The following is an 18,841-nucleotide window of genomic DNA, read 5'->3' on the forward strand; positions in this document are numbered from 1 at the left end:
TAAAAAAACTAAATCACAAAACTAGATAATAGATCTCAGTGGAAGCTGCAGGAGGCTACTCACAACACGGAGTATTCAGGTGCAACTAAAGAAAACACATGTAAAGCAGAAAAATGCATTGCAAATACACACAACACAACAACATGCTGCAAATAGCATGGATGACAATACAAGTGTTTCCAGGGGACACACAAGTATTTGCAGTGTGTTGGTCTATTATATTTTGTTGGGTGTATATTATTGATGATTTTTGGTGACTCACCACTGTCTTTGTTGGCTGTACCTTTTGGATATATGATAAAAATAGATGAAATAGGATAAGTCTAATTAGTATGAAAAGATGAAGTTGAACACAAAGTATGACTTGTTTGTCAGTTTAACAGCAGCGCTGCCTCTGTGGGCTCATATATACAGATATACCAGCACATAACTCATAGTTAGGGGTGGGTGATTTTTCTGGCAGAATCACGATCCACAATCTAATCACGATTTATTTTCATGTTGGTTTTATTATTTATTACAACCAAATGTATTTCCCAATTTGAAGGATACAGCCCTACAAGGTTACAAAGCACTCTGATCCTTACCTCTGTGCGCTCCTCTCTTTCCAGTCCAGGTCAAGTCTGGAGATGATGGAGAGCCAGTCATGTGATGCTGAGCCGCCTCCTCCACCTAAACCAGAGCTCCGCTACCCTGGAATCACCAGAGGAAACACGGAGGGTAAAGCTCTGCTCCACGATCTTTGTCTAAACTTCTTGCAAAAAAAAACAAAAAACATTGATCTGATTCTGTGTTGTTTTTTTTCCTCTTCCTACCTTCCTGCAGAGTGCAGTCTACTAAACAAAGCCCCTCCCACCCCCACCATGTACAAATACAGGCCCACATACAGCCCTGGCAAGAACCACACAGCACTCACACATGCTTACGCCAACCAGGTAATGCACACACAAACACAGGAGTCTCTTCACAGAGGAGACTCGTATGCTGTGTAATAAATATGTGGTGCTGTGTTTCTGTGCAGAGAAGCTTTCTCTCCACCCATGCCTCTGTTTTTTTGCATCTATTGATTTCAATCTAATGCATTTCCATTGTTGTTTTTCCTTTTGATATCCTTTCGGCCATCTTGGTTTGATTTCTCAGTGGCTTTCTGTTGATCAGTATCAGTAAGTGATTGCTCTGAAAGCATTTTCCCTTTTATCTTCACTGTTAACTTTGTTTCCTGTCCCACTCTGTTTGCTCTGGATGTGGGTGAAATACTGGTTGGATACATTTAAAATGATTCGTGACTGGCTTTATCAGTCTCTGCAGTATTTTTTGGACTGAGTGAAAAAGGAGTAGGTGAGGCTGAGAAAGAGTTGGAAAAAAAATAAAAAGGGTTGTACCTGAATCCATCTGTGTTGCTGCAGATAAGGTCTTACACAGTATTTTTACCCATGTCTGGTCCATGTCCTACCGGTCAGTCCAACACTCTGTAAGAATATTCTCTTTTGTCTGAAGTTTGTTGTTCTAACTTCCATCTCCCCAGTAGTTTCCTCTTTGTTCTCCTCTCTTATTAGAAATGTGACTTAGTGAATCCTCTAGATTCTCCCCAAAGTTTGTCAAAGCGAACTGTGCCCCTTTAACTCACATGCCATCATATTAAAGCCTGTGTTTTACCATCATTCTGCACTTTGCTCTGTCAGTAATGTTTTACGGCATCCTCTGATCTGATCAGACTTGATCTGGTGTGGAGATGCCTCAGACAGAAGCCAACTATTCAAACACACAGCTGTCAGAATACAGAGCGTTCTCACGTTTCCCTCTGTTTCTGTATCAAGTGACATATGAAGATATTAAGTCTTACATCAGTACCTTTAAAAGAACCAACAATAAGATATATTTGTAATTCGTTTAATTACAGGGGTTACAAGTTTTTTTCTTTTGTTTAGGAATGTTTGTGCATCCTTAAAAGATATATATTTTCTCATATTACCACATGCATTTATTGTGCAGTTGTTGTCTGTGACTCTCAATACATACCCACAGCTGTTACTCATGCTGTGATAGCCGAACTTTCATATCTGGATATGCAGAAAAGCTTTCAGCCACTCAACCTTCAACAGGACAAATGTTTGACAAAAGGTATGTGAGCTTGACAGCTGCACAAACCTGTGAACCTGTTCTTCGAGTAGTAGGGATAGTTAAAGGCCCCATGAATGAAAAATCCCAGTGTTACCTGTTCTTTTATCTCTTGTGATAAAACCAACACCAAACTTTTTTCTTCCTTTTAAATCAGTTTCAAGTTTGAGGTGACCAATTCTGCATCCAGTCAGAAAGCTTTCTGGACTTTTTAACTCCCATCTTGTGACTATAAATTCTGCTAGTTGGGGACGAGCGTACTGGGACCTACACTGTTCGATTCATCTATAAAATCTGCAGGCATAGGCTTTCCATGTTGAGCTGTTAGTTCCTGTCTAATCTCTGCTGCAGGGGCGTGGCACTCATTCAGCACCTTTGGCTGCTGAATACACCAATCAGCAAACTCTACCGTTTCTAACCAGACAGCAGAAAGTGGAGTGCAGGCAGCTGAAACGATGTTACATCTGTACCAAGTTCTAATCAAACAGCAACAGGTGGTAAAGATGCTGTAGTAAACTACCTGTTGAAATTCAGCCACTTGTCATGTATCTGTTCATCAGTCTGTTTGTTTATGATGCTGTTGGTATTTGTAGTATTTTGCCACCTCTGGGTATTTGGCTAATTCCTGATTGTCTGATGAACATCATGCGACAGAAAGCTGGGATTCATTATTTTGGGCTATTCTGAGCACTGTGATCTGATAGTGATGATGTTCATTTAATCTCTGAAAAGCGTCTATCTGTAATCAGTTGAGGTGTTGTGTCAGGTCACGTCAACACTGAGTGAGTTTCAGTTTTCACAAAAATATACAAACTCCCACAGAGGTCTCTACTCTTATTTGCTGAGCTTCTTGTTGTTTCTTTTCCCTCCTTTTCCTTCTCTCTCCTTCATCCTCCACCCTCTCTCTCCTCCTCCCTCCTTCAGTTAAGTCGAGGAGAGAGCGTTGGCAGTGCCAGGGACTCCTCCTCCTCCACCTCCTCCCTCCTCCAGGCCAGCCAGCAGCCTGGTTTCCGCTCCCAGCCCAGCCTGGACCGGCGGGAAGCTTCATCTGACAGAGTGGGAGGGGGAGGAGGTGGGGAGAGGAGGGAGGGATGCAGGGAGGTGGTAGGGGGGGGCATACCTGGCTACTCCCTTGGCGGACGCTCATACCCCTCCTTCTCCGACCCCACAGTCCTATCAGGAGTGGCGTCACGATCTTCCAGCTCTACGCACACCTCAGCAGGCACCGCCCACATCTCCGAAGCAACCACAACCTCAGCCAGCTTCAAGAGCTTGGCCAATCAGACACCCCCGGCTCAACACGCGCCTCGCAATGGGAGCCTGTCATATGAAAGCATACTGGCTGGCGGTGATGAATTCGACAAGGGGGTGGTAGTGGGTTCAGCAGCCCCTGAGCTTTCCTCCGGGAGACCCTGCACACCAGCAGCAGGCAGCTACGGCGCCCCCTTCATATCGTCACAACAGAGAGATGCTGAGATGCACCCCCAGTTGTCCCAGTCTCCCCATCACCACCACCGCTCTTCCCACCACCACCACCACCACCACGCCTTCCTCCATCGCTCCTCCTCTTCCACATCCTCCTCCCCACCACCTCCTCCAGAGAGGGAACGCCTACTGGGTGAGCCCCAACCTGGCTCTCACACCCTATCTGCCAATCATGCCTCAGCCCCACCTCCCCCACATCATCACCACCACTCCCACCATCACCACCACCACTCCCACCATCATCACCACCACTCCTCGTCCTCTTCCTCCACCTCCCACCCTCCCCGTTTCTCTGCCCCTCACGCACCACCCCACCACGCCTACCCCTACCGCACCCGCTCCACTGACACCCCTCTGGGCTCCTCCACCACCTCCACTACCCACCCTCCCCGCTCCCCACATCCCCCACCTCTGGGCAAGTCGCTCTCGTACTCGAGCGCTGCCGCTGCTGAAATGCAATACCGGCTAGTCCGCAAAGCCTCCGCGTCAGCTGGAGCGAATGCAGCGGGGGTTGGAGGAGGAGGTATAGGAGGGATGGGAGGAGGAGGAGGAGGAATACAAGCGCCGAAGTGAGTATGAGTTTCGCCTTTTGTCAGGACCATTGGTTTGCTGCTTACCCTGAAAAAATCACCCGCCCGCCTGAAAGCCTGATTACCTGATTGACTGCTCCTCCTCTTCTTCCCTTCTCTCTTCCTCCTCCTCCTCCTCCTCCTCCTGCCAGATATCCTGTGAGTTCCTCCTTCTACTCCCTTTGCTCGTCCTCTATTCATCTGTGAGCTTTGATGATGTTGTGGTCTGCTTGTTTGTTCAGGTCTTTACCATCATTTGCATCATTACCATCGTCTGTTTGGACAATACAGTGCCTGCAGTCTCCTACAGATACATCTGTAAAAGTTCTACTCGTATTAGATGGAACTTTAGCGTTTATTGCATGACAACTGTTAATGTTGAATTCTCTGACCTGCTGGTGTGTGTCTCTGTTGCTTTTCCATCCTGTTCACTCTGTTATTCGCAGTTTCTCCTCCACTGCTGGAGTTTAGCTTTACCACAGGGACGTCTGACTGTTTCTTTGTTGTGACCTTGAGAACTAAATGCAAGGGACTGTGTAGAGTTCGAGTGTTGCATGTGACAACTGTAAAGGATTGTTGCACACTGAGACAGAAGCTTTCCCACCAATAAGCTCTTTCGGCTCATTTGGAACTCTGCATGGGGGGTCCGTCCCACAGGAGTTTGATGTTCAGTTTTCAATCTCCAGTTCAGCACAAACCAAACATAAACTCATGATCAACAACAGCCAAGCCACTCTCAGTCCTCCTGTGGGCTGACCCCTGCTGTTCTGGTCCAGTCACAAATAGACTAGTTTTCTCTGGAAGTCATGCTTTTAGTGGGTTTACTCGCATTTGAAAAACCCAAATGAAGTGGACTCTGTGTGAAAGCAGCTGTTGTGAGTGAGCCAGCTCCATGTCTTCCTCAGATGAACTCCTGAACTGTCTCACTCATCGTTCCTTTTTGTTTTTGTGTTTTTCTAAAATCAGGGATGAGCTGATCCAGGTGAAACATCTGAGTCGGACCAACGGTGGTCAGCCCTTCTCATCCTCTTCCTCCTCCTGCTCTGCCCCTTCCTCTCCCTCTCACCCACTCAGCATGTCCACTCGGCCTGTGGTGGCCTTCCCCAGCTCAGCATTGACGCAGAGCCCTGCCCACAAGCCCCAGGGCGGTGGGGTTAAGAAGGTGACGGGCGTCGGAGGCACAACCTATGAGATTTCTGTCTGAGTGGCAGCTTGCCGCCAGTGTGAGGACCAATGAGACGAGCTGGAGATACTGCGTTTCTTTCTGCCTTTCAGGGTGAAATTTTGTGTTTTCTTCAGACAAAAGAACAGCGACTTACATGAATGAGTGGAACTATTTTGTCCAGATCTTACCCGTCATTGGCAGCAGGGTTAAACTGTGTTGGACTATCCTGCCTGCAGACACCCACCTCAGTATCCTGCTGGGGAAATGACTGGAAGCCTGGACTGGTGTGAGCCAGAACTCACTGGCTCTGGGCTATGAATGATATCACTGGACAACATACAGACATTTTGTGGGTTTTATCCTCATTGTAGCTAAGTAGGTAGCATGAGGCACTAGCATGGACAGGTCTGGGTGTTTTGATGTACAAGTTTTGCAGCAGGAGGCGTTACCACTGCCAGGGTCAGGAGTCTGATCTCCACTGGGGCCACCAGTCAGCTCTGCATCACAAGGTTCATATCAACACATTTGGACTGACTCTGCATTTCGGTTAGAATTTTTGCAGATGTAGAACACCACTGAACACACAACTCCATGATAAGGATGATTCTACTAATAATCAACAGTCCTTGGAACCCTATCAAAATCAAGGAAGAATCCATTCAAGGTCAAGGGCTCCACATATACAAGCAGTTGGGTGTAAACTACCTGAATGGTCAATCAGATGAAGGCAGAGCCAGGGTTTTTTAATACAAGCTCTGGCCCCAGTCGTCAGTTAGACCTTTAATGACACCATGCACCAGATGGAGCATGGCCCAAGAACACAAGTTGTTTGTGTTCCCAGGTGAAGTGGGATGCCTGTAGTCTGTAAGGCAGAGGCCAGCTGTATCACTTACAGACTCCCAGTCAATCATGGAACTGCACAACACAACGCAGTGGCTCAGTCATCAGGCAGTTAGTAGATCTGCTGAGGACAATCTGCCCGTGTGCAGAAGCAGCTCCAGCCTGTTGCTGCATGAATTGAGCTGCCTTCTGATGGAGGGAGGAAAAATGTGACATTGAAACAAAACAGAAGAAGCTGATCCCCTCTATCTTTGATTCATTTGTTGATTTATTCCTAGATGTGAAAATGATTCCATGTTTGTACAGGATGATGTGATTTTTTTTAAATGTGGATTTTTTAAAGAAAAAAGTGGCGTTGATACTGGACTGCAGCATGCACTACTATTACTACTAGCCACTATAGGGCCGCTGTGTTTGAACCAACAGGAAGTCAGGAAACTAAAGTGAAAAAATAAATAATGTTTTGGCTTTTTTGTTGTTAATGGTGTCCTTGAGAAAAGGCAAACTTTCCAGGGAACAGCTCATGGAATTAATTTTCTAAAAAAAATTGAGTGTTGTCATTTTTTTTATTTCACCTATTTAATTTGAGATTGTTTTATATGAATTTATATGGAAATATAGCTATTGATAAATGAAGAATTTTTAATATTGACTCAAAAGACAGTTTGTGTTAGTGTCAGAATGGGGATAAAAAGAATAAATCTAGTTGGTGTCATTGTTGCTCCACAGTTGATAGACTGTTTTCTTAGAAAGACCTATTTCCAATGTCCAATGTTCCAAGATAACATTAGAATAAAGGGGGCTGGAATCTCTCCGACCAGATGACTGATCTATAAGATTTACAGTAAAATGACATCTACAGTATGAGTATGATCTCTGTTCTTTCACTGAATATTAAGGCTACTGATGAAACGGATGAGATTTCATGAATTAAATGTTAAAACATGGAGAAAAGGTTTCCGACAAGGTGTTTGGAGATTAAATATCACTTTGACATATACTTGAAGTTTAGCTCAGGTTCCTTCCAATTCTCTTGATTCAACATCGGTTAATTCTTTTGATTGGAAAGGACCGAAAAACGCCGCCCGTCTGTATAAGGTCTCACAACTGACAGTTTACATCAGAGCAAAACCAATCCACAAGGTGGAAGGATCTGCCTGCAGAGCTCAGAGGTGGAGATGGCATCATAAACTTTCCGCTGCAAGTTTCCTTTATGATTCTCTGGAACAAGCAGGACTCTTCATCGACCTGACTGTACAACCTGATGAGAAGGGCCTTAGTTACATATCCAGCTCAGAACAGATCAGTGGTCAGTCTGGCTGAGCTCATGCATGAAGACAGACTTGCAGAAGGAAGTTAATTAAATAAATTGAATGAGTAAAAGTCATTACAAAAATAAATCGTATTTTTTCAAAACTTAAATAAGTCACGAAAACCAAAGTCACTTGCTTTGTCTCAAATCAGATACTTAATTTCACACATATGAAGTACACTGTGTACAAAGTATAAATTTACCACTGGCACAGTGCATGAATTTGAACAGGGTAGTGGTGTTGGGCCGTTATCCATCCACAGTAAATGACGATCAAAATATGACCATAATTGATGCCTGCCAGTATATTTACCGGCTACTTTGCTCACTGGGTGTATGCTGCCTTCAAATGGAACAGTTAGTGTGCATGGTGTGTTTAGTGATCAAGTGGTTCATTTGTCCAAACACTGTTGCTAGGCAACAGCAGCATGGTCACTTCTATTAACATGTCTATTAACTGGCAGCATCTAGAAGCCACAGTGGCTAACAATTCAGCAAGCTAGCAAGTAACTATATGCCAGAAATACAAAGACATAATGTGAGAGAGATACAACTGTTGGAATATCCAGATTTTCCTTCGACATATTATAGAATTACAAAAAAAAAGCTGACAAGAATTAAGAACGTTAACTTTCTGTTTAAGAAGAGGGTGGTCGTCATATGGGCTGTTCTCTTAAATGTGGTAAACACGACACCATTTGAGGGCGGCATTAAAAATGCACTTTATTACTTTCTTGTGTATGTGTGTGTGCCGCCTGTTTTACAGACCGTGGACATAACGGAGCCATCGCCGCCCATGACATCTCCTCGTTCCGCCCTTTTCAGTTTGAATATATAGTTGTCTCCTCTTTCCACTAAGACAAGACGGATGGAACTTATTGACTAAGTCCATCATCTGAGGACTTAGATTTCCCCAAACTTGTCTGCATGAATTCACCTACACTCAAAATTAGCAAATAGAGACAGGACTTATATCAGAAGGAAACCCTCTATCTGGACAATAAAGTGTATTAATCTGAAACTGAATTGACTTTCTATAATTGAATGTCCATGTTTTAGCATTTCTTGGCTGTCAATTTATCCTGCGCAGTATTGAAACAGTGGCCTTAATACTGTTGTTATATTTAAAGTGTGAACAGGGTGTGTGAATTTCCTCTGGGCTCCAAACATTTTAAAATTAAACCTCATTTGTCAGAGAAGGTGTTCGAGATACACTTAAAAAGAAGATTACACAAACTTAGTTGGGCTAAAAAAGGTTTAAATCCGATGTAAATATGCCATGGGAAAGGATCTTAACTCTAAACGTTTACAGATAAGACATCTAGTAAGAGAACATGTCTTCAGTGATGGAAAATGTTTGCTCAAGTTTTGATGAAGTGGTCGACCTTTGTGAAACAGTGTGGTAAGGCTTCTTCCTGTCCCCCGCTAAATGTTAACTATCCTGTGTTTGCCTGCTCACTTTCCCTTGCCCACTTCCAGCTGTGGTTGTAGCTGACAGCTGGATGGGTGTAAGCTCTAGCAGTGCGTTGCACCCTTTAAACTGAGATTTAGTTCCACATTAAGTTTACAGCACAACCTAAATCTGACTTTGAAACTAATTACACCAGCCTTCTTGTTTGTTTTTTTGCCCCGTTTAGTGAGATCTTGTCTACATTTAGTTTTTTTGCTGAGCATTTGCATAAGATTAATTAATGGCCCCTGAACCAGCAACCTTTATGTAACTATGTCATCACGATGATGTAACTATGTCATCCCTTTGTAATGGCAGACAAGGCCATTTTCTCTTTAAGTCTATCTATGGCCATGTTGTCTTTGTCCAGATTGAAATACAAACAAGGAACAACACATTACTCAGTATTGGACAGAATATGACCAGTTATATCAAATAAATGAAGCACACTCTAGCGTCAGAGTGAGGGATGTTTTCAGGAAATGTGTCTTCTAATTCAGCTTTGTTCTTCATTCTGCTGTAACTTGTGTCCAGTTGGAGGACAGCTCTTTGTCTGAGCAGAATGCCTGGTGGATGAGGACAGGGGGCTAGAGGTGTATGTTAGATAGCACAGTTTTGGCACAGTTCCTAAGACATAGCTGGGAAACTGAAATACAAATGAAAGAAATGCCAAATATGTGGATTGTACAGCTTAATAAGTGTGTGTGAGTGTGTTTGTGGATGTATGTATGTGGTGGCGGGGCTGGGGGGGATTGATAATAAACCTTAAACAAAGAGGTGGAACACAGCTTGTTCTTTATTTTGCTACTTTTGTTTATTTGTTAATCAAGTATTTAAAAGACCCAAATCAAACACGCTTCAATGCTCCAGTGTTTCACTTCTATGTGCTGAGAATTTGAGGTATTCACCTCTGAAGTGGAGGTGAGTGGAGCAAATGAAAACTGTCACTGTCAAACGGGTCGCCCTTCTTGAGCTGTTATTATATCATCCTTAAAGTTACCCTGCTGGCGTTTTAGATTGCAGAAGGATGAAACAATCCCTGTGAAGATGGGTGTAGTTCAGCTCATCCACTTTACTGTCCCTTACTGCTCAAATTCATGCATGTCACCAAAGTGAAAAAATATTCAAACTCAATCCTCCATTTTAGTTCTTTTAGATCTCAGTGCAGCATTTGATGCAGTGGATCACCATATTTTAATTGACAGACTGGAAAGGTGGGCAGGAATCACCGGTGGGGCCCTAGACTGGTTCAGGACCTATTTACCAGAAAGAACCTTTTCCATATCAATCTCTGGCTCTGCTTCCTCCCCCTCAAGCCTACTGTATGGTGTCCACCAGGGCTCAATCCTTGGCCTAATTTTATTCGCTATATACATGTTTGCCCTCTGTGGTTTAACCTGCAAACTTAAGATCCACTTTCACTGCTACACAGGTGATACAGAGCTCTACATTCCCATCAGTCTCAATCAAACATTGCAACACTGCACAAATAGACAGACACCAAGAATGTCGTTCAACCATGTTATTATCAGTTATGAAATATTGCTAAGATCAGGTCTTTTATTTCAGTATCAGATGGAGAAATTAATCCACGCTTTTATATTATCGCTGGCTTCAACTACTGTAATGCACTTTACACTGACCTGAATAACAAAACAATCCACAGATACAGTTAGTCCAGAATGCTGCAGCACAGCTTTGAACCTGTTCCAGGAAATGTGATCATATCATCCCGGTTTTAGCATCGCTTCACTGGCTACCTGTTCGGTTTAGGATTGTTTTTTTAAATTACTTTTGGAACCAGGCATGGTCTGTCCCCTGGATACATTTCTGATCTTTTATCCCCCTATGAGCCAGGACGCAGCCTGAGATCCTCTGGCTTACACAGTTAGGGTTAAAAACTATTTTTTTATAAATGCCTTTGCTCATGTTTTTAAGTTGTATTGTTTAATTCTGCCTGCTGTAAAGCACTTTATTGTTTGTATTGAAAAGTGCTATACAAATAAAGTTATTATTATTATTACATGTAGTGATAAAGTCACAGAGAATTATCACCAGATTGCAGAAGCAATCAGCTCTACATAGGGTTTCCATGTGCTTTGTTCTGGCATTATGACATTTTCCCAAAAGTGAAGCCAAATCATCTGGATCTCCCCCTGGTGGTTGGCTGCAATATAGTTCATAAAAAAAGGCCACTAGGACATGGTCCAAACAATAACTGTCAAAGTCCACATTTAAAAAATGTGTTTCAAAGATTGTTTGTCATTTTAGATAGTTCTTATCACACGTGTTCATGTTTCTCGGTTTAATTATTTGTTGATATAGAAAAAGGCTGAGATGTTGTGACTGATATAAACAAGCTAGTTATAGTGGCTTTTACCTGCTGTTTAAGTACATTATTATTATTATTATTATTAGGTGTTTCTATTAGTTTTTTCTTTATCCTGTAACTGTACACAACTTTCTATTTCCTGGCAGCTCAGTGTGATGTGGACATGGGACAGTTCAGCAGAAAGGTCCAACTCTTATTCATGTGAAGAATGAATGCAGCATATAAACTCTCCATGTGCACATTTTTAATAGCAAGGACAACTAAACAATTCAGACTTGTGAGGAGTTTCCAGCAGTTTTCTCCATCAGGTAAAGGAGCAAATACAAGTCTTGGAATGCAACTCAAATGAAATGTAACATGGCAAAAAGGTCAATATGTGTGAATAACAAAATAATGACAGGATAAACCATCAGTGTAAGCTAAAATCAAATCTAAACAGTGCATCAAAAGCTCTAAATACTTCATAGGAATCTAATGGTAATGCAACGAAACCTCCATCTGGTTCAAAGAGACCAGAAGAAGCTCACCAGCATTTCTGGTTAATCACAGAGTAAAGGATATTTCATAAAAATAACAAAACGTAACTGGATGTCAAGTGTCTCAGACAATCCTGGAATGTGATGGTGTCTCACTATAAAAAGAATCTCGGTCTGAAGCTGCCAACATGCTCTCATTTCACCATTGTACAAATCTAGAGAACCACAGATGTATTCAGCCAATTAGAATGCATTGTTTTGATTGGCCAACATGACTTTAAAATGAGAGTAAGACTTTGGAAAAACACACAGGCCTTGTTCAGACCTGGAGATGTGATTGCAAGTTGATGCTGAGGCATAAGCCCTGCTCGCTTCTACACTCTGTACCTCGTCAGTAACATTAACAATAATATATTCATTTGAATTTGCTGCCCTGCATTAAGCTCTTGTAACTCCGACTTTGTGACATGGTCTACAAATGATAATGAATTAAAAATTATATTAAAAATATTATTATTATTATTATTCAGTGTATTTTGCATCTCAAACACAATACAACATGACTGTCTTCAGCTCAGATAACATGTCATGTTGCCAATATGCTTGCCATACATTGATGGTTAATGTGGGAGACATTTTCTCACTTGAAAAGAATAGAGGCGGCAACATGACATGTGACGGTGAAGCCTATGAAGATTAATGGACACTGGGTCCAAATCTTAGTAAACATGAGTAACACAACCTGACTCGTGCAGATGTGTTGATGTTATTGTGTCTCATTTCAAACCACAAGGGGATGGGAATGTTTAAACACTGCAAAGGAACTGTAAGTCATACACAGCCTACGTTGTGTTCCAGAGGTTATCACATGGTTAACATAAATATAAAGTTAGTCATAAAAGGATTTAAAAAAAATCATATCTACTCTGAATTAAATTAGTTGCATAAAAAAAATCTAAATCAAGAACAAACAAAGTAGCATCACATTCACTGCTACCTCATTGTCAATTAGTAAGAACTCAGCTGACTCTAATGAGCAGTCACATGGGCTTCACAGCTTTAACCACCACAAATGTGCTGAGCACACTTTAACAACGAGATGCAAATGGGTTATTAAAGCACTTCACAGCATCACAGCCCTCTTCAAACGATGGTTTACATGATCTCAGTTGGCTTCTCTTCTTAAGTGTACACTGTTTCAGTTCTAATCAGGGAAAACAGGCCAGGATCACCGTAGCTGCACATATGGTGAATCACAGGGTTTAAAGGAGGTTTAGTGTTAAATGGAGCTGAAAAGAGGCATAAGTACTGTGATAATTATAATTCTCAATAAACCTCCATCTCAGTCAGTGATCCACACTGACTCATAAGTGAACACACTGAACACAGAAGAGGAGAGCGAAGAGGAGCTGATCTGGACTCGCTGTTTCCAGAAGCTGAGCTATGTCTTATTTAACCGTCTTATTTGTCCTTTTTGGATTCAGTCTCGTCCTTGTGGTCCTCAGCTCCTTGCATTTCTGGTTCCTCCTCCTCAGGGACTGGTGGGAACTTGTATTGGCTCAGCTTGTCCTCTTTTGTCTTGCTGAGTTTCTTAGATTTCTGGTAGAGCTCGTTCAGGTTGAACTCTCGGATGATGTTCTCCTAGTGGGCAGAGACAGATGCGTTCTTGAGTAGTTTGGCAAGTGTAGTTATTCTTTAGGCCATAGTATAGATGGGCAAAACATGATTATAAAAGTAATCATGGTAAATGGACTGTATTTATATAGGCTTTTTATTAGTCTTATCAACCGCTCAAAGCACTTTACAGCACAAGAGACATTCACCCACATTCATACAACAAGTAAAAAAAAACCGACAAGCTACCTAGTTCTCCATGGAGGCAACAGAAAATGACACTGACAGCTACCTCAGTATTAGTTAAAGAAAGATATTCTACCATTAAGAATTTGTGGGTTTGTTTTAATAATACATGTATTTTGTGGGCAGCATGACTAAGGAGGTAGAACAGTCATTTCCAACAGCTAATCTCATATAGCAAAGTGTACTTTCTTTTACTCAAGGCAGCCAGTAAGGTTACTTCTTGATTGTTTTACCATTCTTAACTAGTGGAACAAACATGACCATTTTCCATTCTACAGGACAATCACATGTTTCTAAAGTTAAATTAATCACAAACTAATGAGATGTATATTGTTTGCTTTTTGTTCATGTTACTGATGTGTTTTGTCCACGTCATCTAGTTACTTTTCTAATAAAATTGTATTATTGACACTGTTGCAGGTTAAGGGAAGAGGATGTGTTGTGTCTGACTTCACTTTGATTCGCCACATCTTTGTCTAGTTTTCCATTTTATCTACATGTGTAGAGTATTTTTGCTGTTAGCCTTGAACGTTTGAACAGTGCAGTCAGAGAAATGTCATTATTAATTCAATGCTACTACAACAAATAACATTTAAGTACATTTTGGAAAACAATTGGACATGAATCATTGCCCTGACCATCAAGTTCATTATCCATCAGTACAAATTTAATAAGTATTAATACTTTGTAGTATTTTTTTCTCATTTGCAACAAAGAGAAAAATAAAACATTAAACAATGTAAAAAAAAAAGTTATTATTTTCTAATGTTCTATAGATATTGTGATATCATTATTAACATGGTTTGAACCAGTTACAGATTCAATTATATTACTGACAACATAGTTGGGCTTCACAATATACGTAGAATTTACCGTCATCGCTATATCAACATGCGCGATATAGATATTGCAAAAGACTGCTTGAACTGCAATAAATGGTGTTCCATGTGCCATGCATTCACGATATTTGGCCAATCAGAGGGAGCCCTGCTGCCCTAGATAATAAATCAAAGATATTCAGATCATTGACAGATGGTTGGCGGTTCGAGCACCGTCTTTCTCATTCCATGTGTCGAAAGGTACTTGGGCAAGATACTGAACACCAAATTGTGTACTGGCAGTGTATGAATGATGTGTAATAGAGAGCTGCATATAGATGCACTGTATGAATGTGTGTTTGAATGGGTGGATGGCAAAACTGTACTATAAAGCGCTTTAAGTGGTCAAGACTAGAAAATATCGATATAAATACAGACTATTTACCATTTAAACTCAGATTGGGTAAAAACAACAGAATTTGTCAACTTAGACAATGTATAGAGAGAAGGCGAGGTTTGGCTCGATTCAGTAAGCAGTGCGCAGCACGAATGATAGACACAGAGAGTCTGTAAAAACTGTAAACATGTATGAAATGACCCCAAATGATCACTGTAGGCAGACTTAGTGGCGCTGTGGCCGGGCTGTGTGCCCTCTCCCTGGGGCTGTAGAGCTGGCCGTGGTCCCTGTGTCCATAGCCAGGTGGAATTTTTTCAATAGAACCATGTTGTTGGAATGGAAATAATGCATTTGATTTTTTTCAGTGTCTACATAGGCTACTTTCTGTATGGAGTCTATGTTAGCAGCAAACCCAAAGCATAACACCATTTGTTTATTTATCGCAAGTCATATTGTCATCGCGATATTCAATAAGGTTATCGTATATATCTCGCATTTTTTCCAAATATCATGCAGCCCTAACACATCAGCCATGTATTTTCTGATAAAGAGTCACAGATCTTAAGTGTAATGTCCAATCTGACCTCAGTGAAGCTCCAGGATACGGCTCTCCCCTTCTTGTCCACCTGGGGGCGTCGCATCACCTCCTTCCCTCCCTGGAACAAAATTAGAGAGGGAAGCTGCTTGGACAGTGGAGATGCTGACACCTTGTACCTGCAGAACATAAGTAAATCCAGGCTAAACAACATGTTTAGGTTTCTGGTCAGTCCTCTTTGACAAAATAAAATCCCTTCATTCTATAGAAGAGGATAAAAAATAAAAAGATGAAATGTCTTACTTCTTGGAGACCTCTCCATATCGCCCAATGTCCACTTTGCCAAACTTGAGGCCGGTGCAGTTATACCTAAAACACAAGTAATTGACGTTACCCTTATCAATGTCACTCAGTGAACTTCATGCTTTTACTGAAAAGATGAATGGAGTCTTACTTGAGAGAAAGATCAGCATAGACAGAAGCAAAGGACTGGCACTCTGGAGACCAGTTGGCAAAAAACTCAACAATCCAGGTCACACGAGTGTCTCTGTCCAATTCATCCTGGACACACACACGCATACATAAACGTTGATTTAGGATTAAAAATAAATTATACAGCAGGATCTTTGCTGTTGGTCAGTGGTCAAACTGTCCTGACCAATTCTCCCGTTTTTACTCACATCAATGGTTTTGTCGCTGAAGTATTTGATGTACTCTGGTCCCATGTACAGAGGAGGCTTACATGTCATCAAAAATACTGAAACACACAAGAGAAGAGAATAGAATTAGGACTTCATATTTGTTATTAGTAGAATTGGTGCAACAATAATAAGCCCATGAGTTGATGTGTCAACACACAGAAAATAGGAAAATAATTTAAGTCATTTATAAACAAAATAGCCACACTCTCTAGTTCCAAACCCTCAATGTGAGGATGTGCTGCTTCTCTGTGTTGAATGTACATTGCATTGTCAAAACTGAGCAAGCGATAAGGAGAGGTCACCTTGTACCTTGAAATTGTGTCCCTCTCTGGCCACAGGAATACATGTAACTGAGATCGCCAGTGTAGCTTAACTTCACCTTTCTTAGAAATGTGAATGGGTTGGTGGTGAACCGGGATTAATCTCATGTTCTTTTCTCCTTTTCCTGTGTGTTACTTTTCTTTGTAACAGTCATAACAACCCATCTATCTATATAGACATCTCATTAAATAATATACTGTTTAATTTTTAAGGAACAGCAGCTCAATGTAGCTTTTATCAAACAACCAGGAAGACACAGTACATTTGTTTGGATTATTTTCAGCACCTGTCTTTGGGACAGCAGGATGGTGGGTATGAACAACAAATGAACAACAGTATTGCATGTCCATGGTAATGATCAACTATGTTGCTCAGGGGAACAGCATACATCAAGCTTTGGATACACACACATTATTCACATCTAACCAACAAGACCCTGGTTTCTGACACCTGGATTTATAGGACAGGAAGCAGAAAAGATATCGGCTGATGTAAATGTATAATAGCGGTTGGACTCACCTATGCAGAGTGTCAGGTAGAGCAATCCCATCCTGATGTCCAGTCTGAAGAACAGGATGACATTGGCCACTTTGCTGAACAGGATGATATTTCCCAAATGCTGCTCCACAGTTACTAACATGAAGCAACAGAGAGAAATGTCTCATGTGTTTGTTCAAACTCCACAGAAACTGTTTCAATAAGCAGGTGATCATGATGCTTATTTGGTTTTTAAAATCCTGACCAGTGCTGTTTCTAAAATTCAAACAGTATGGCGGTATATGAAGGATGATGCTGATATTTTACAAACACAGAGTCCTAATGTGAACCTCTAAGCAAAGTGACACAGTGAAATAAGTAGTAGTGAAATAATACAATCGTTCAATAAAAAGTCAAAGCTTATGTTTCATTGGACTGTTAAGAACCATGTTTGGACAGTTCATTGGTTTAAGTCACATTTCTTTTTACTTACTACCATTATCACATGATTACATGACAGATCTGCATGCTACTGCTCAGGGGAAATGAATACAGCACTAAATCTACCAAAAAAAGACATTTACTCACTCGCTCGTCTGTTCTTCATCATGACGATGGCACTGAGAAACATGAGAATCTCCACCTCTCTCTGAGAACACACATGTCACACATCTTACTGTGTTCAGCCATGTTGACAAGTCACAACAAACTAATACACTAATACTGTAAGTTTAAAACATTTTGCTTGTCGATGCATGTTCATTGTGTCTCATCGTCTGAGACACAATGACTTCTGTCAGCATTGTTTGGATACAACGTTAAAGTCCATACATATTCAACTGAGGAGCCTTTTACATTAATCCAACAACTAACTGATGTAAGAAACGTCAACAATAGAGCCACCAGGGGCGAGATAAACTGTATCAAATGGCGTGATTCAGATAACAATGCGTTAATAATAATTCACCATTTACAGAGTATATATGTGCCGTACGAAAAATAAAAGCTTAAGTAATTACGCAAAGATTTAAAATAAGCGCTGCGACCTGTGTATCGCTGCCAATACGCACAACAGTATGAATTTACGATTTTTTCAGCGCAGTTCGGCCTGCGGTCCTCTCCTCTTAGCTAGCAGCTAATGTCCCCTGGCCCTTGCAGCCAGGCTGTTCATTCATCCTCGGCTGTGTCCAGCCACAGACCAACCACAGACCAGCCACAGACCAGCAACATCACACTATCTGTTAAACAGCACATTAGACTTTCCAGCATTTTCTACGGACCCAGTCGAAGTCGCAGGGGTTGCCGTCCTCTCGCTGTGTGTCCAAATTGTCGCAGACGCCGGGCGTCTTGCGGACAGCTAGGAAGGCTACAGACATAAAGAGAGAAGCCACATAATATGGCTTCAGCAGCCATTTGTACACCAGCGGCAGGTGATACAGGAAGGCGAACAGCGGCGTCAGTAGAGCCATGTTCTGAAGAAAGAAGAAACACTGGGACGGCGGTGAACCCCGAAAACACGGAGAGTACCCGTGAGATGCGCTGTTCTTAATGTGGCTAAGAGCTAGCTCAACGTGAACTAGCTTGGTGCTTCAAGGTGGACGGATATACAACTTCCTGTTTATTTAGAAATAAACGTCTCTATGGTAACATGGCATTTGCCGAGATAGCTGCAAAATAGTTGTTTTTGTATATTTAAAATGCATTTTAGGCCAGTAAAAAATTACTTCCTTCATTTGATGCAGTTGTGTTGATTCACGGAGGCGTTTTATCACTCCATATAAATATATATGCTTTTAATATGAAAGTGACAGGCCAAGTTTCCTGTGGAGTTCCCTTCATAACGTGGTTCAGCTTGGCGATTTGCTGCCTTCAAATAAACTGAAGAAACCCTGGAGTAAAGGGGCGGAAAGGTCAGGGGGTCATCTGTAGACTGTAAAATATATATATATATGTCATCTCACTACAACACTACTTATTTGACCTGT

The 18,841-nt window shown here is 41.6% G+C and overlaps 2 protein-coding genes across 4 annotated transcripts in view; one reads left to right on the forward strand and one right to left on the reverse strand.

The window, feature by feature from the left end:
- Nucleotides 1-10,964, forward strand: part of zdhhc5a (zinc finger DHHC-type palmitoyltransferase 5a) — a 29,626-nt gene extending 18,662 nt beyond the window's left edge. For 2 of the 3 annotated variants that reach the window (XM_035172175.2, XM_035172185.2), the window contains exons 9-12: nt 612-720; nt 826-935; nt 3,043-4,172; nt 5,139-10,964. In XM_035172175.2, the coding sequence (XP_035028066.2) occupies nt 612-720; nt 826-935; nt 3,043-4,172; nt 5,139-5,376 (1,587 nt within the window). In that variant the 3' untranslated portion in view covers nt 5,377-10,964. Of the gene's footprint in view, nt 1-611; nt 721-825; nt 936-3,042; nt 4,173-4,324; nt 4,332-5,138 lie in introns of all 3 variants that reach the window. The other variant, XM_035172207.2, reaches the window with a different exon arrangement.
- Nucleotides 10,965-11,493: 529 nt separating this feature from the next.
- Nucleotides 11,494-18,445, reverse strand: tmx2b (thioredoxin-related transmembrane protein 2b). Its single transcript, XM_035172222.2, has 8 exons — nt 18,137-18,445; nt 17,445-17,505; nt 16,899-17,012; nt 16,038-16,114; nt 15,812-15,918; nt 15,661-15,726; nt 15,407-15,536; nt 11,494-13,388 (listed from the first exon to the last, which is right to left on the reverse strand). Exons 1-8 carry the CDS (start codon nt 18,323-18,325, stop codon nt 13,209-13,211), a joined length of 924 nt encoding a protein of 307 aa, XP_035028113.1. The 5' UTR covers nt 18,326-18,445; the 3' UTR covers nt 11,494-13,208.
- Nucleotides 18,446-18,841: the final 396 nt, after the last annotated feature.

Source organism: Hippoglossus stenolepis, chromosome 2 (assembly GCF_022539355.2).
Source record: "Hippoglossus stenolepis isolate QCI-W04-F060 chromosome 2, HSTE1.2, whole genome shotgun sequence".
Taxonomy (NCBI): domain Eukaryota; kingdom Metazoa; phylum Chordata; class Actinopteri; order Pleuronectiformes; family Pleuronectidae; genus Hippoglossus; species Hippoglossus stenolepis.

Bases quoted from the DNA above. Each gene is read 5' to 3' on its own strand.
- tmx2b (XM_035172222.2), bottom strand. From the start codon at position 18,325: ATGGCTCTACTGACGCCGCTGTTCGCCTTCCTGTATCACCTGCCGCTG. The intron at 17,013-17,444 runs GTGAGTAAATGT...GCTTCATGTTAG, and splicing joins GATGAAGAACAGACGAGCGA to TAACTGTGGAGCAGCATTTG. The intron at 13,389-15,406 runs GTCAGATTGGAC...TCTGCCCACTAG, and splicing joins TATCCTGGAGCTTCACTGAG to GAGAACATCATCCGAGAGTT.